Source organism: Papio anubis, chromosome 9 (assembly GCF_008728515.1).
Source record: "Papio anubis isolate 15944 chromosome 9, Panubis1.0, whole genome shotgun sequence".
Classification (NCBI taxonomy): domain Eukaryota; kingdom Metazoa; phylum Chordata; class Mammalia; order Primates; family Cercopithecidae; genus Papio; species Papio anubis.
In genome coordinates this window covers 119,768,702-119,786,521 of record NC_044984.1, presented here as the reverse complement: position 1 = coordinate 119,786,521, position 17,820 = coordinate 119,768,702, and the positions used below count along the sequence as shown (strand labels likewise).

Here is a 17,820-nt window from a genome sequence, read left to right as displayed (position 1 = left end):
ACTTGAATCAGGGTTTCAAAATTCAAATACCCTCAGGAGCCAGATGGGTGACATATGTGAGTGAAATGGGCCAGGTGTGAGACAAAAGGGAGTGGTAGGGACTGGGGTGAATTAGACAATTTATGATGCATCTAAAGGCGGTGAACTACAACCAGCTAGCTCTAAGTTGCTGAATCTTCAAAATTTTCAAAGAAAATGGTATATAAAACCTCCCAATTGTTAGAGGTTGGTAACTGTCTTAAATATTTTAAAGAATGCCAGGTGGGCTAAATAAGGCACACCTCTGTGGGCTGAATTTGGCTACTGCCACCAGTTTTACAAACTGTTGAGTAGATGTTTTTCCTTAGAGTAAGTACCAAGGCCCCACAGCTAAAGTTTAAACACAGATTTGGGAATTTGGGACCATCCTTTGGCTGAACTGCCTCCTCTGGTCCTCTCCCTCTCCTGTCGCTTTAACTCCAAAGGCCAAGAATCTAAAATCTTAGTGGATTCCCTAAAGGAAGACGCTGCTGGAGGGCTGCAGACTCACCATCCAAATTCCAAAGGCCCCAGGGATGCTATTTCCAGAAGGCTGACAGTTCATTGCTTGATTTTTCAAGACCAAGTCAGAATTAAAGTCCCTTTCAGCTCTAAAATTAACTTCTTGGGGAAAAAAGAAAAATACTTAAGGGGTTTCTACCTACCAAGAAGATAATACTCTGAGGCTTTCTACAGTCTGGATGTTGAGTCCTCTTCTAGTCTCATTCCTAAATGAATCTCCTCTTCCCTAAATTAACCCTCAGCTCTGGCCTGACTGGGCCACACACAGCTGGGGGTGTGGCTGGTGCCCCTCCTTGTCTGTTAGAGGCAGTGAACTGTGGGGATGAAGGTCACAAGCTCTAGGGTCAGATCACAGGGGTTCACACCAACCATTCCCTACCTGTGTGACCCTGGACACGCTACTTAACTTCTCTGTGCCTCAAAAAAAATGGGAATAATAATAGTACTTGCCTCTTTCAGTTGTTTGTGACAGAGTTTAATGAGTTAATTCATGTAACAGACCTACTACATGGGCTGAATCATTCTAAGTCTCAGTGAATGTTAGCTAACGCTGTGTATGCCACTGCCTGGCCTGAAATGCCGTTCCCAACCAGACTTCGAGGCTTTGCTGACCACCAGACCATCTGCCCTCCTTTTCTTCTAACTTCACATCCAAAATATTATCTCTACATCAGGAGTAGCAAATAAGTTTAGTCTTATGTGCCAACCCCCCACAGCAGTGATAGGGGTTGCCTGAAGGGGTAGGCTCAATGTCCTCCATGACAGAGGGAGTGCTGAAGTGCTGCAGTTGATTGGTAATGTCCGCCATGGTAGAGGGAGTGCTGAAGTGCTGCAGTTGATTGGTAATGTCTGCCATGGTAGAGGAAGTGCTGAGAGGCAGGGGCAGTGAAGCCATCCCTTGGCCATTCTTGGTCTACAGCAAACATATGGCACTGCCTTATATTAAAAGAATCTCTATGGGGTTGGATTTCAGGCTTCTCTAGTTTCTACAAGAGCCGATAACTGGTTTTAGACCACCCCACCCCTTCCAGTGGAGTGACTAGCACAGGGCTCAGTCCACACCAAGTTTTGAATCAGTAACAGCCAAAGACTAAATCAAGAGTCTCCAAATAGAATCCTGGCTTCTTCCAGGCTACAAAACCCACTTGGGATCTCCCAGAGCCTTGGAATCCTGTTGGTGGGCATCTGAATAAGCACAACTCCAAAAGGGCATGATCATCCTCAGTCAGGATTGGAAGGAGCATGCTGGACTCACAATGAATTCCACACTTCTCCTTCTTTGTATCTGTAAAGCAAGGTTCGCTTATGTTGGAATTTATACACCCAGTTCCTGAATGAAAGGGAAACAACCACAGGCTAACATTCACTGAGGACTCACAATTTGCCAGGCATTGTTTTAAGAACTTTATTAAATTATTTAATCTTTACCACCACCCCAGGAGATAGATTTTATCACTATCCCTATCCTACCAACAGGGAAACTAAGGTCCAGAGACGTTAAGTGACTCGCCCAAGGGCACACAGCAGGTATATGGCAAAGCCACCACTGTCTCCTACTGATATCCATTTTTGTGAGCAAAATTAGGAAAAGACAGGCTTGTCCCCCCAGCACATAGAAGTCCCCTACTTTTAGCGATCCTAAAACCAAATCTTCATCATACAGATAGAGGCTGCTGACTCATTTTAACAAAGAATTATTTACTGCAGAGAAAGAAATTGTCTTAGAAAGCTCTTTAGTATATTTAGAAGTTGGAATTCATTTACAAGGTTTCCACTGATATGTAGCATTCTAGGATTCTGCCTGACACATCATACAGGGCAGGGGTAGGTCAGACTATCATGTGAGAGCCTTAAAAGTCTTCCTGAAGAAGAAACACTTGAACCTCACAGTCTAGAATGCAGAGTTCTAGAACAGTTGTATTTAATCCTGGTTTCACAACAGATTTATTTGGGGGAGCCTTCAGAAAATATAGATGCCAGCAGGATCTTTGTTTTGTTCTGTCAATAGGGGTTGCTAGAGGGAGACTGGCAGGTGGAAGGTGGGAGAAGGAATTTTCTCCTCTTTCCATTGACTTCCTATTTGCTTCTTGTTCTGATGAGTGGCACCCAGCCTTGCTGCTTCATAACAGCAGCTGCAATTCACTTCCATAATAGCACATGAATCCAGTTTGCAGTATTTCCAACTATTGAAGAACCAGTTTTATAACTCCTAGCCCTGGTGACACCAGCACAAGCTGTGCCCTCTTCTCAGGGGTTTTAGTTTCTGCTCTACAGGGTCCCTGCTCCAAGCTCCAAGTTTTTGAAACTTTTAACTTCCCTTATTCTCCCAGCCAAAGGGATGATAGCCACTTTCTGCAGCTGCCTCTTCCCTAGTACCTCAGTAATGCCTTCTTGACTTTTCAATTACCTAGTTAACATTTCTTTGTACATAGCTAATGGTTCTTTATATTAAATTCTTGCTTTTAATATACTTATGCTGTCTCAGTCTCTTGGCTGGCCTTTGTTTCCCCCAATTTTGAACTGTTTCTTTCTCTGCCCCCAAATTCCACTCATCCTTCAAGATCTAGCTCAAAATGAAAAATTCTCCGCCCACTGCAACACACACAACTCTCATCTGTGAATTCCTATAGACTTTACGGTCTCTACTACTCAAGCTTCAACATGATCATATACTGCAGGGGTTGGCAAACCATGACCCCTGGGCTAAATTCAACCTTCTGTTTTTGTAACTAAAGTTTTATTGGAACCCAGCCACACCCATTCATTTTGGCTGCTTGCATGCTGCAACAACAGAGTTGAGTCATCACCAGAGAGACTACATGGCCCATGATGTCTATTTACCATTTGGCCCTTTCCAGAAGTTTTCTGACCCCTGGTCTAGTGTCTTGTGTGGGTCTCTAGTTCATGTTTTCAATCTCTCACTACACTGGATACTGAGAACTGCAGAACTCTCAGCACACGACAACTCCATCCAATCCTCCGCGCAAAGAAACTTGATCAAACTCTAAGATGGCTTCTAGCAGCGTAAGGCTAGCTCCCTAGGATCACTTTTGCACCTCTTATAATACCTGCTTAAGAAAGCTCAGCATGGCCAGGGAAATTTCATGTTTGTTCCTGCCAATGCACACCTGATGATAGGCCCCGACCTCCCTTTCCTACAGTATTTATGAGAAAGGGTTTACAACTGTAAATATCTGTCTCTTGCAACTAAGAAGCATCTCTCCCAAGCACCTGAGAGCCATTCTTCTGAAACAGAATCATCAGGAAAGACAGGACTTCTGTCTCCCAGCCTCTGTGGGAGGATAAAATCCTAACTTTGATAACTGCCAGCCAACAGACGCAGCTGGACTCACTGCTTCACACTGCCCAACCCTTTGTACTATGTCGCTTCTCTGGCTCTATGGAGACTCCACTCTTCCCCATCCCTCACCCTTCCTTTAAAACACACAAATCACCTCTGCACAAATTGTAATGAAGCTCAGCTCTTTTACCTACTGTCCATGGTTACTGAATAAAATCTGTTTCACCACTTTAATGACCAGCTGTATTCATTTTTGACATCAGCAAATGATCAACACCCATTTTATTAATTGACAATTCATTGATTACTAACAGTTGGCTTCTGTTCCATCCCACCTGGCAAAGCCTCTTACCTAAGAGTGAACTGGTCTGCCACAGAGCTACTGGTCAGAGAGACCAAAAAGGTGGCCGTGTCCCCTTCCCGGACTAGATTCAGAGGTACCGAGATGACCACATTCTCGTCCAAGCTCACCAGGGACCACTTCAGATCATCTTGGGTTGGGTAGACCACCACACTCCCAATCCTCTCTCGGGCTGGAAACACTTGCTGGGGGCTCTCCAGGCCTGAGTGGATATTGTTCTCCCACTTGCCTTCCTCCTCCAGAGGACACTGGCCAGCCTTGTCGGCTGGGTAGAGCGTGAAGAAGAGCTCCATCGCGGTGCCCCCAAGCAGGGCTGGGATCTCCTCCTCTGGCTCCAGGTCCAGGCCTGAGCTGAACCACTCAGGCAGCAGCTCCAGTTCAGCCACACACAGCCCTGGGGCCCCTTGCAGCCGACAGCTGGCCGCCACTTCCCTGGCCTCAGGGAAAGCAAACATCTTGACACAGGGTAGATCTTCTGTAAGGTCGCTGTCATCCCAGCCCATGCCAGTGACATAAAACAAGGTCTGCACTTTGGGTCTGTTGGAGTAGATGGAGCTGTCAAGGATGTGGGATTTCAATTTCCAGTTGAAGGGAAACTTGTCCATGTTTCCAAAGGCTGTAGATGTCAACAGGAGCTCCTGGGGGATTATCTTCTCCACTGAAAACGGGCCATAGCTGGCATTGATAATAGGGGGTGTCCTGGCTCGGTAGATGAAGAATGGCTCCACCCGGGCCTGCAGACTGGAGTTCCTTGTGAGGTCTTGGTTGGCTTCTTTAAGGAAAAACGACTCCTCTGCATTGGAGATGTGCAAGCTTGTGGGGAGGTAAGCAGGGAGCGAGGAAAACTTCTGCAGGCTATCCACAATCCCTCGACTCTCTGTCACTGCACAAGAAAGGAAAGCAAAAGAATAAAACTGTGTTCTGAGATGTAATGAAATAAATGCAATGCAGTCTCCACCCACCTTCCCAACAAACCACCCACTGGCCACTGTTTCTCCCCCAGGTCTCATCACAGTGAAAGCCCTGTAATTACATAAAGTATGGTCTTCAGGATCTTCCCAAAAATACAGCACAGAGTGGGAAGGAACCCCATTTACCACCGATCCAATAGTCCTGGTGCTGAACAGTTATCTCTCTAAAGGGAAAACACTGCTTCTGCTGTTTGTGCAAAATCATAAACTCAAAAGATCATCGTCATCGTTGTTCATCTACCCCACAGACAAAAGGTTGCGTATCTACCAAGTCTACCAATCAGGCATTGCACCGTTGTATGTGACGTGTTAGTACCTCATTACTTTGATACTCATGCTGCTCTCTATCACTTCTATAAGTGACATCTACGTGGACATGATGACATCGCTATAATTCTTATTGAAAAGAGAGTGAAGCTACCACTCAAGAGTTCCTGCTTCTAGAAAACTCTCCTTCCAAAATACCAACGAGAATGCACACAGGTTACAGGGATGTTCACCACAGCATCATTTAGAATTGCAAACAAACTTAAGAGCATATGTGCTGAGCCTGATGGCTGGATTTGAATCCTGGCTTTGCCACTTCCTAACTGAGCAACCTTGACCAAGTTACTTAGCCTCTCTGTGCCACAAATGTCCTCACATAAAGTAGGACATAAACATGAATTCTACCTTACTGGGTTGCCACAAGGATTAATGAGTTAATAAGTACAAAGCACAACCAGATGTGGTGGCTCACACCTGTAATCCCAGCATGCTGGGAAGCCAAGACGGGTGGGTCACTTGACCCCAAGAGTTCAAAACCAGCCTAAGTAAAACAGTGAGACCCTGTCTCTACAAAAAAAAAACACACACAAAAATTATTCAGGCATGGTGGCTCGTGCCTGTAGTCCCAACTACTTGGGAGGCTGAGGCAGGAGGATCTTGAACCCAACAGGCGGAGATTACAGTGAGCTGGGATTGCACCACTTCACTCCAACCCGGGCGACAGAGCAAAACCCTGTCTCAAGAAAAAACAAAATAAAATAAAATAAAGCACTTAGAACAATGCTGGCACACACACAATTACTATTTTAATCCATATTCAATAGGTTGATCAACAGGAAACTAAACATTTTATAGTGGAATAATATGAAACTATCTTAAAAAATGAGGTAGAGCTATATAAACATACTTGAAAAGATGGCCACAATACGACATTAAGGTTAAAAACAAACAAATTAAGTGTAAAAAAAAATCAAATGTGTCATATGTGATCCTATTTGGTAAAGTTTTAAAATTCTACCTATGTATATATAAATGTATATATTTATGTTGTGTGTCTATAGAACCCAAAGGAGAAAGTTTTTTTGCTTTTTACCATTTACATTTCTACTTTCTTTTAATTTGTTACAACCACGTATTATTTTTGTTAATTAAAACACACAACACATATACATAAACATGTACACATGAGTACATACGTGTATGTGTGTTTCTTGGCATGTTTCCTTCAAATGGGAAAACACAGACAGCAAAGACCCAACAAGCTTTTTCAAAGTGAAGACAGCCCACCAGGAACCAGGGTCAGCAAATCAGGCCAAGGACAGACAGAGATTTTTTTTTTCTTTTGCCCTGAAATGAACCTCCACCACTGGAGTCCGGTTTTCCAACCAGTGCAAGAAGAAATGGAACCTGACCATGGTGCTTAAAATGCAACATCCTAGAGGATGCAACAGCAGAGAAATCCCACTCCATTCACTCTGGCTCCTGGTGACATGTTTTTCTGCAGCCATCACAAATTCTGCAAAATATGCCTTCTATTGATTTAAACACTTTTTGGCCTGTTTGGGGCTGTCCTTGGCGAGCTTTCCTTTTCTAGAGGGTGACAAAATTGTAATTAGGAGATTGTGAAAAAGATACAGCCCACGTAGGGGACGATGCCTCCTTTTTCTAAGAAGGCATTCAGCAAGCAAGTTCTCCTCCAGTGTCATCAACATGGCCAGTCCCTTGTTACATTCATTACTCCAGCAGGGTAATTACTTATTCATTCCTCCAATGACTTATCTAAATGTACTTATTATTCACTTATTATCTTTCCAACATTGTGGCACATAAAAATATTACAGGGACAATGCAGTCATGATTTCTGCCCCCAAGGAACTAGCGACTATGTTCCGCCAATTGGAATCTCTGGAGGACACAGCTAACATTCAGAAAGCAATTCGGAAATTGGACATTAAGATCCTTAAAAATGCCCATCCCAGGAATTCACCTAGGAATTTGTTCTAAGGAAATAATCAAGAGATCAGGAAGGAGATTAATGTGCAAGTATGCTTATCGCAAGCATGATTTATAACAGCAACACACTGGAAGCAGCCCAAAAACCTGCCATTAGGGAAATGAATAAGTGATTAAAGCCACACTATGTGTGCAACATTAAACTACCATCAAAACTACGATGTCAACAAATCTTTAGTGTCATGAGAAAACACTTACAATATGTTAATTGAAAACGACCTCAAAAATTCCTTTAAATTATCTCAAATCTATTTAAACACACAATATAGTCCCTTCCATAGTTTAGACCTGAGTTTGCTCCAGAATGATGTCCATACAGGCTTGGCAGGATTTGGATCAAAAGATAAGAGGAGGGAGAAATGATTTTGAAGAATCAGCCTCATCTAAAGGAAAGTTTTAGCTGCTGCCGCCACCAAGGGGCAATCTGTATTTTGACAATGTCAAGCAATGCAGAAGCACTTCTCCAGATGAAATTTAAATTAGTTCTTTTTGTCATTGGTTTATTTCCCCTCTCCAAACCAGGAAGTTAAATTCAGGTGAATTTGCTCATGAATGACTTGGCAACAGGAACGCCGTCAGCAGGGAACAGCTGCCTTGTGCAGCATGACAATGGCTTTCAGCTGGGCTAAGCAGGCACCCCAGACTTGGAAGTGAGTGGCTTGAATTTCACTTCTCGTAAAATTTAGAAGAAGTCCAAGCTAAGGCTTAAATTCTGACTTATTTACAAATATGGAAAAGGAAATTAAAATAAATGCAAACTTTAATTTGCTCTGTTTTCACTGTAGATTGGTTTATTGTTTTCTTTATCTTTCATGAAGGTATTTTACACCTCTCGAAAATTGATTTACAAGAAATGTAAAGCTGCACCTTCTCTTCTTTATTGTAGCCAAAGCCTCCATTTTATCTGAAATAGCAGTGTAAGGTTTACACTCCTGTCCCACCATAACTCAAGCAAAACGCAATACAAATTTTGTCTGAAACTGTATATGGAAAGCCATAAACGTCAGCTACTAGAGCCTTATTCTATCCTCAAACCAGATTGCAACAAAATATAATATCTGAATTTAGGAGCATTTTATGAAGCCATGGGACTGTGTCCTGAGAAATACACTGAAAAGCTAACACTCTTCCCTTTAATCCCAAAATGTCACATAGTAACACCATTCTTTTTCCCATTGGCAGGTAGAGCATGTGGCCCACGTTCTGAATGTGAAATGAGGCCCTATTCAGTCTGCTGATTTCCTAGAGAGCTATTTACCACTGGACAGAACGAGGTGGGCCCTGAGAGCAGGAAATGAGGAAGGAGTAATGGGGCCCGGCTGAAAAGAACGTCTCATCTCTGCCCTCCTTATGAACCAAGAAGAGAGTCAAGTTCAGGTTCAGAGAGAACACAAGGTGCACCAGACAGATGCTCTGTGGCTAAAGGATGCTCCGACTCAAAACACCAATGGCAGATGGCTCCAAGGAGGCCCTAAAGACAGCTTCAGCAGGAAGAGAGGGGAGGAGATTAATAATATTACTCCTAGAACGAAGCAATTCACAGGGTGCCGGGAATCATGGCAGGGACCCTGTGACCCAAATTGAGTGAGTGGATGTCACTGCTGTGCTTAGCACACAAAAAATATTCCTGGACATGGACCTTAGTCAGCACTGGTGGGACATGAATGCCTGAATCCCAAGATGGTAAAACATGAACCTGCTACAACAAGGGACACACTCAGAAGTCAGTCCCTTTCACTGCTAGTGCCAGTCATGTCTGGGTACTAACTTATCAGTCTTGTGGCTACTGGTGACTCACTTAGAGTATAGGCCCATGACATTTCTGAGGCTGAGTCTCCTCTAATTCACACAAAACAACTCAGGCATAGAGAGCCAGGTGTGGAAAGCTCTTTCCGGTGGGCCAGGTGGCCAGGTGACCAGGTCACCAGGTCTTTAAAAAAGACCAGGAAGAGAAACTCCTTACTGGTCTATCAAAGTGTGGCCCTAACAGCTGATAATTCACTACCACCTGGGTACCACAGGAATAACCACAACCCTTACTGATTTCACGGTGGCGAAGGCCAGGAGCTAGGAGCAGGCCTTTGTCAATATTAATATTAGTTCAGGTTGGTGCAGTAAATATAATCTCTGGCAGCGGCGGAATGGACTAGAAAATCTTCCATGCTCTCTTCCACCCAGAGTTCTCCCATCTGTTTCCACAGCTCCACTTGGTGCTGTTTTCACATCATTCTCCTTGTCCTTACTTGCACTTGTTGGGGAAGCTCATCACCCACATGTCAGCAGAGAAGACTCCTTCTGGTCTGGATTTCTTAGCCCAGAGAGACCTTCTCTGAGCTGACCAGCAACTTCAGCCATCCCACTCACGACAATGTAGTTCCCTGCATTGTTATAATACAACAATTGTTGTTGTATTATACAACATTGTTATATATTATACAACATTGTTGTATATATACAACATTGTTATGATATAATGCAGGGAACTACATTTCCCAAGCTCCCTTGCTGTCTGCTTCTGCGTGTGTTCAGCCAATCGGAAGCTCTGGTAGAAGACTGGAGGGTAGGAAGAGGGGAGAACCCAGGGTATTTCACACTGTGTCTCTTCCCTGCAGCACTCACTGGCAGAAACTGCATCTCCTCTCTGGTTCTAACCCCCTATAAAACCCCCACCATGGTCCCAGCTCCCTGTAGCAGGTTCTAATGCCTAACCAAGCAGCTTCTGGATTCTCATAACCTAACCTCTTCCCCTTTTCCCTCTAGCCCAAAAGATGACAACAGCTTCCTGCTCCCACTGTTCTTAATTTCTAAGTAACTTTACCAGCCCCAGATGGTACTTTATCATCCCCAATTTGGTTTCTCAGATTTTCCAGGACCTGAGTAACTAATTCCCTTTATTAAATTCCCTCTGTAGAAATAACTAGAGTGATTTCTGTTTTCCTGACTAAAGCGTGACTACTATATCCAGTCACTCATCATTCCGTCCTGTTATATTCCCTCAAAGCAACTATCACCATCTGAAATTAGCCTTTGTACTTTTCCTTGTTCGTTTGTTTACTATCCATTCTTTCTACTAAAATTTAGATACCATGAGAGAGGGGGCTTTGATGTCCAGTTTACTGCACAGTCTCCAGTACCTAGCAGGAGAAATTAAACAGATATTTGCTGAATGAATGTCCATCAATTAAGACTGCATTGGTTTAACGCTTGAGAGAATCAATCTCTCTGTGTTCCTTCTGAGTTTCTGGCTGGCTTCTTCCCAGGGTTGTTAATAGATACTGTTTTTATTAACACAGCATTTGCCCATCACACTATCACTCCATTCATTTCGTCCTAAAATATCACACCACAGTCAGCTGGTCACTAAGCTGGCAGCTATGTTTGCCAACCAAAGAGCTGCAATTCTCAGTAGAAGGAGAAAATATCGCTTAAAGGGAGATACACACCATTTACAGGCCAACACACCTAGGCATATTTGCCAGTCATGCCAGTTGATTATCACAGCAGTTGTAAAATAAATTGTGTTAGACCCTTTTTAAAAAATTATGAAACTGAGGCACAGAGAAGCAATTTGAACATGGTTAGAATTCAAACCGGCTCTGTCCAATTCCAAAGGCGTTCCACTTTCTCGTACTACCTGAGGGCCTACCTGGCCTGGCAGTTCTACAATGAGGCCAAGGAGTTAACCATTTGGAGGTCATCTGAAGGAGCTGAACCTTAATGCTCACAAGGCCAGGTTCATGGACACAATCCCTGTACACCCAGTGAGGTTTTCATTGCTCCATGGTCACAGGTGATTGTATCTCCCATCCCAGATACCTGTTACCAGCCTGGATTCTCAGGTAGAGCAGGAAAATAGGTACAGCTGACCCAGAGCATCTCAACCCAGCTGCTAGCAAAACAGCCAGTGATCCCCACCTTTAAGACGGTAATAAAGATGGAAAAACATTACTACCTATAAACCACCTTACATATCCCAGAGCCTCAGGAGGAACAGCCTATGCAACAATTTGGGCCAAATGCTCTTGGATTAAGGTAGTCATTCATTAATAACAGCTGTGGTGGGGTGATACTATAAATTCCCAGTTTTCTTCTACTCCCAGGTGTACCCCTGTATTGTACCCTGGAGAACAGACCCTTCCACACCTCAGCATTTGAAACACGATTCATTCACTATAGAACCAAAAATGAAAGGTAGCAAATACTTGACTACTGAATTCCAAAGCCACCAGTATAAAAGCAAGATGCAAGAAGTCAGGTGAATCTCCACTTTTCTCAACTACATAAAACACATCATGGCCTGAGAAAGAAGAAGAGACGCTACAGACAGGCAAGCATGAGGCCACCAGTGCCAGCCAGTCATCAGGCAGGAGGCATCAGGCAGGAGTGACGCTTGCCTTTTGTCCCAAGATTCTTCCCAACCCTCAAGCTGGGCAGCCCTGCTTGGCCAACCTGGGGCTCACAGGAACAGGAAGCAGATATGAAGCAGAGAGGAAGCAGATGAAAGGCAAGTAGGAAGCCAGCAGGAGCAAACAGGAAGCAGACAGGGAGAGACAGGAAGTGGACAGCGAGAGACATGACACAGACACAGGAATCAGACACAGAACAAAAGGAAGAAACAGGTAGGTGCCTGCTCCCAGCCCCAGCCTTGCAGTCGCCTCTATCTTCCCTTATTGGCAGGGCCTACAAAGGAACAGCTGAACAAGGGTGGATGTGCAGAGACCCACCCCCAGAATCACACACCGGAGAATAGAAGAGCAAGTTTAAAACGTAAGAGCCTATAATGTAATAACTGGCACATCCCATTAACAGAGGAGGAAACTGAGGCACGGGAGGAGGGGAGTTAAATGACACAGTAAATGATGGTGGCAGAACAGGAATCCTGGAAAACTGGCTCTATGATGTGCACTGCAAACCATCCCTGTACAGCCTCACATTAAAGAAGCTGAAGGAAGGGAGAATTCTTATTCCCAGAATTTCAGGATGATCCATAATTCCTTCTTGGTCCAGAAGGATCCATGAAGATCCTAGAGAGGTGTATAAGGTAGAAACCTAAAAAGTGGGAATCTTAGATAAAAAGCCAGAATCCAGAGTGGCTTGTCTCTATCAGAGTCTACAGAATGGCTGTAGGTTTCATGAAAAACACCTAGATATTATAGTTTGCAGAACTACCAACAAAATAGAGAATACAGGCATAACATCAGGTCTGAGGGAGGAAAAGAAGCAACTTAGTTTGGACACATCTGAGTGAAGGTAAAGGGAGACAGCTGAAAATATGCGATCATGGGATTCCAGGGAAGTGGACCCCTAATTTATCTCCCCACAAAAGTAAGCTCCTTTTACACAAAATGCTACATCATCAACTACTCTGTATTCTGTGAGACAAGGATTCTCAACCCTGGCTGCATGGTGAATACATATATTATACTTAGGCCCTGCCCCCTCAGAATGTCTTTAGATGGTCTCAAGTGGGGCCCGGTATTTTTCTATGTTCACTAAATGATTCAAACAAACAGCAGCAGAAAAAAGTTCATGGACACTACTGAGTACACAATAGGTACTTTGTATATAGTCATAAAAATGAATAGTCAGGGCAAGGAGAGCCACCCTTGAGGGGAAGTCTTGGATCATGTGCCAGCAAGTCCATAGAAGGTTAGAGGCAACTTTATAAATTACAACAGCAAAATAATAAAAATATTTTAAAATAAGGGCAAAGGGAAAATAAGAATAGAATCATCATTATCATCATCATCATCATTTATATGTACTAAGCATTTTGCAGGTATTAAAATCATTATCATCAAGTCATCGTTTACTTAATCCTTATAATAGATCAAACATTATTCCAAGCATTTTATAGGTATTAACTATTTTAATTTTGATAATCTTTTGACTATGAGGATTTAGTTTTTACCCCCACTCATAGATGAGAAAACTGAGGCACAGGGCATTTACATGACTTGCCTAAGATCATATAGCTAGTAAGTGGTGGAAGTGGAATTTGACCCAGGCAGTCCAGCTCCAGGCAGAGTTCTCACTATTAGCCACTATGTTCTGCTGCCAGAGGAAAGTTCAAGCAAGCAAAATCTACATTGTAAGAGAATAATCAGTGACTAAAGGAAACTGCAAATGTGGCTGTGAATTGCCCACAGCTCTCAAAGCACAAGATTAGGTCACTATTTGGACACTGTCCATAAAATGAAAGCAAGAAGCAAAGCTTTTCCTGGCTCTAAGAGAAGTTCCTCTGGTGAGTGCTCCCAACTGGCCCTTGCAGGGTACCACATCATTCCCACATTACACTGTGAGCTTATGAGAATGCCTCCTATGGTGGGCTCCATGTAAGATGGGCCTATAACAACTATGGACAATGAAGCAAAAGCAGTTTTCCAGAGGGCCCCGCGGTGTGTGCCAAGACCACTGACAGCTTTTGGATAGTCTAGCTTAATAGAAAAAGAAAATCCAGAATGTGATTCTAGAAAACCCGACGTTGTACACTCTCCTCCTGCATGTGCTTTCTTCCCAAACTAGGGAAGGCTTTTAGAAGGAGTCAAGTGGCAGAGCACTTGAGATTATGTTCTGGGGCTACAAATATTTTAGAGAAACAGTTGAAGGCAAATGTGCACAATTTGAAACATAACAAAGAATACCAACCTTTTATTTCCTAATTTCCACCACTGCGTTATGCTGAGAAAGTCCTCCTCCATATCCCAGGATCAAATAGACACTACCTACACTTTTGCTTGGTTTCTGTGCATGGGTATGCACAGATGGGTGCGTCTCTACATTTTTACACTTAATTCTTGAAGCTACCTGAAATCTCTACTGGTGTATAATGTGAAGTGAGAATCTGATAAAGTTGAAAATGAGCATGCACTGAATTCAGCCAGTAGAAAGATTTTATTTGACTTTGCAGTTTGGGTTTATTTTAATTGAATCTGAATGCTTTGTGTCAGGGTGCACACACATTTTTCACTATTCTCCAATTCACTAACACCCACTTACACCTACTCTTTTCATTCATTTCTGGTACGTGCCTCAGCCTTGATCTTAGAAATTGCTTTCCCAAATAGCTAGCCACTTTCTCCAAACTGCGTTTATATAATGTGTCTCTCTGCCAATGATTTCTAATGCTTTCTGATTATTTGTTAAGACCTGATACATGCTCAAGTCTACTTGTGATCTATTTATTTAACTTCTTTGTTGTGTGACTACACTCATACCAATACATTGTAGCTGAAATTAACGTGGATTTACAATACAGTTTATTATGTAGGAGTGTTATGGACTGAATTGTACCTCCTCCCAAATTCATACGTTCAAGTGCTAACCCCTGGCACCTCAGGATGTGACTGTATTTTGGGACAGGGTCTTTCAAGAGGCAATACAGCTAAAATAAGGCCACTAGGGGGGACAAATATTTTTATCCCATGCTGTAGCTAGCTCCTCTGTCTTCTCGCATTGTGTCCTCAGCATGTAACTTTGCTCCTCCTGGTTGCACAGTGGCTGCTGTATCTCCATCCCTCTCAGGACACAGCACCAACACCCACACTTGGATGCCTGACATTTCTCTGGAGGGTTAATTGTCCTTAGAGAGGAGTTGCCTTTTTGAAGAGCTACTGGGGAGAAGTACCAAGCATTCTGCCTTTTACTGAGGATGGGGGCATTGGAAGGAGGTCTGCCTGGAGTGGGTGTCTCATCTTCAGAATTTAGTTACTCGTCTTGCTTGCAGCCCTTTTCATGCCTGTCCTTGCTCTATTTGCCAACATGGGACCAAAAGCCCCCAATTCAATAGGACTGGCATCCTCATAGGAAGAGGAAATTCGAACACGGACACACACAGGGAAGACCATGTGGTGGCAGAGGAGGCAGGCAGCCATCTACAAGCCAAGAGAGGCCTCAGAAGAAACCAAACCTGCTGGCACCTTGGTCTTGGACTTCCAGCCTCCAGAAATGTAAGAAAATAAATTTCTGCTGTTTAAGTGGCCCAATATGTGGTACTTTGTTATGGCAGCCCTAGCAAACTCATACAGAGGGATTACTGTTCTTTATCAAAATCCTATTAGCTAGACTTCCCTGCTTTCCATCTTCCGAGTTAACTTTAGAATCACATGGTCAAGTTGCCCATGCCAAAACTCAAATGGACTGTCAGCTGGAGGTGAGGATCTGCACAATGAGAGTGTGGATGCCTTTCAACTTCCTGCCATATTTTTCTATGTATTTTCAAGTTTTCTAGAATGAACATGTGCTGCTTATTCAATCTAAGAGAAATATTGACATTCTTCCTTCAAAAAGAAAGATATGGAATTTAATTTTAAGTAGCAGACTGAGTACACTCATTCCCTCCATCTCCACAGAAACCCAAATGAAATAAAAGCATAAAAGTACAAAAAGGAAAAAACCTATTATCAAGAGAAATGGAGGAAGGATATCTGCAAATAAAATACTTCAACAAATTTAAGAAAGAGAATACGTGGATAAAAGTGTGTTGACGGGCAGGACAGCAGAGGAAACCTTAGACTAGAACATTCTGCATGTGCTGCCAAGGATCAAGAGGTTACTCTGCCCACTGGAGCCCAGAGGGGCTCCGGGCTACCTGCTGGCACGTACAGTGAGGACACCTGTGAAATTGGAGCTGGAAAAAGGAGAGTAACTAGATTCTGTAGATGGGACACCCCCTCCAGGCAGACCTCCTTCCAGTGCCCCCATCCTCAGTAAAAAGCAGAATGCTTCATACTTTTCCCCAGTAGCTCTTCAAAAAGGCAACTCCTCTCTAAGGACATTGAGTTAACCCTTCAGAGAAACGTCAGGCATCCAAGTGTGGGTGTTGGTGCTGCGCCCTGAGAGGGATGGAGATAGGGCAGCCACTGTGCAACCAGGAGGAGCAAAGTTACACGCTGAGGACACAATGCGAGAAGACAGAGAGCTGGTCACAGCATGGGATCAAAGAAAAAACAAGATCAAATCCTATTCGCCTAAGCCACTGTGGCCAGGGTTTCTGTTACTTGCAGCCAAACACAATCCTAAATGATAAGAAAAGAGAAGTACATGGCAGAGTGCCTGGCCCAAAGTAAGTAGGAAATAAATGTGTGTTGAAAGAATAAATGAATAAATGGAATAAAGTTGATACTTTTAATGCAAATAAGTAAAAACAAAATGTGAAAAAGGGAAGAAGGTAGGTAAATTAGCTAAATCCTCATCTTTTATAGAGGGAGCACTGCTGTCTACATTTATTAACTCAAGAAGTCAAGGTAGATGAATAATTATAGAAGTAATCACCAGAAGAACTAAAACCAGAAATGGCTAGATGTGGCAGACTCTGGGGAAGGAAATCAAGGATATAGAGGAAAGGAAGACTATGGCCTTTCTTTCAAAGTTATTCTGTACCATTTTAATTTCACCATCTGCATGCATGATTGAGGATAAGAAGCCTTTGTGTGTATGAGCCCAAACCTAGCCAAACAAGGGAAGATAGCATAGAACAGAATACTGGAAATCCGAGTATAGGGGTAAGGGGAGAATGCCCTCATTCTAGACAATAAGACATTATTGGACCTGTGGGTGAGATGGCCACCTGTCAAGGGGGGAAAATCAAAAACTTCCTCATTGACTATATTGCATACGGCTTGCTCAGGCAGGGACTTTCCCAGTATCTCCTGTATCCACGTATGGCCACGAGACTTGTTCTTGAAATAGGAGCAGGAGAGTCACATATCACATTAAAGCCAAAATAGGTAGCTTTTACCTTCCACCAGTGAAAAGCAGGAAACACTGAATCTCTAGGGCATGACAAAGCCATGAGCTGGAAGGGGCCCAGGCCCTGGAATCTCCACGCAAGGAAGGCTGCCTGCCAAATGTGAACACCCACACAAGATGTGAGCAAGAAGCAATCTTTTACTGTGTTAAGCCACTCCTAGGAACTTATTTATTATAGCAGCTAGTGATAACCAACTAAACCAACGTGGTATAGGCTTACGATTTGGACAGCAGTGGCCCCGTCCCTACTAAAAAGTGAAAACGAATTGCATAGCACTTCTTCAATGTAAACTGTGTTTTTGTGAGCAAGGAGGAGATAAAGACACTCAGAGAAACAGAAGTGAAGAGCTGTTCAGCCAACATGAGAGATTTCCATGCCGTGCCAGATGCAGGGGGAGCGTTATTAAATGGATTACATAGATTGCTTAGTGACAGTAATTTTGACCTCCTATAGGTACCATCAGCTGTTAAACAGTGGGAAATTTTGATGACCTTGTTCTAATTTCCATTTATATTTATTCTAAATTGGACACCTTGGAGATTGTTTAAATAAGAGAGGAAAATTCACTGAGTAATCTTGACAGTTCTGCCACTGTCTGATTGGGAAGCAGCTGAGG

General features: G+C 43.3%; 1 protein-coding gene across 1 annotated transcript in view; it reads right to left on the bottom strand.

Annotated features, from left to right (window-relative positions):
- LOC100997021 (transmembrane protein 132B) overlaps positions 1–17,820 on the bottom strand; it is a 470,985-nt gene that overhangs the window by 300,764 nt on the left and 152,401 nt on the right. The window contains exon 2 of the mRNA XM_031650922.1: positions 4,194–5,085. Within this exon, the coding sequence (XP_031506782.1) occupies positions 4,194–5,085 (892 nt within the window). The remainder of the gene's footprint in view (positions 1–4,193; positions 5,086–17,820) is intronic.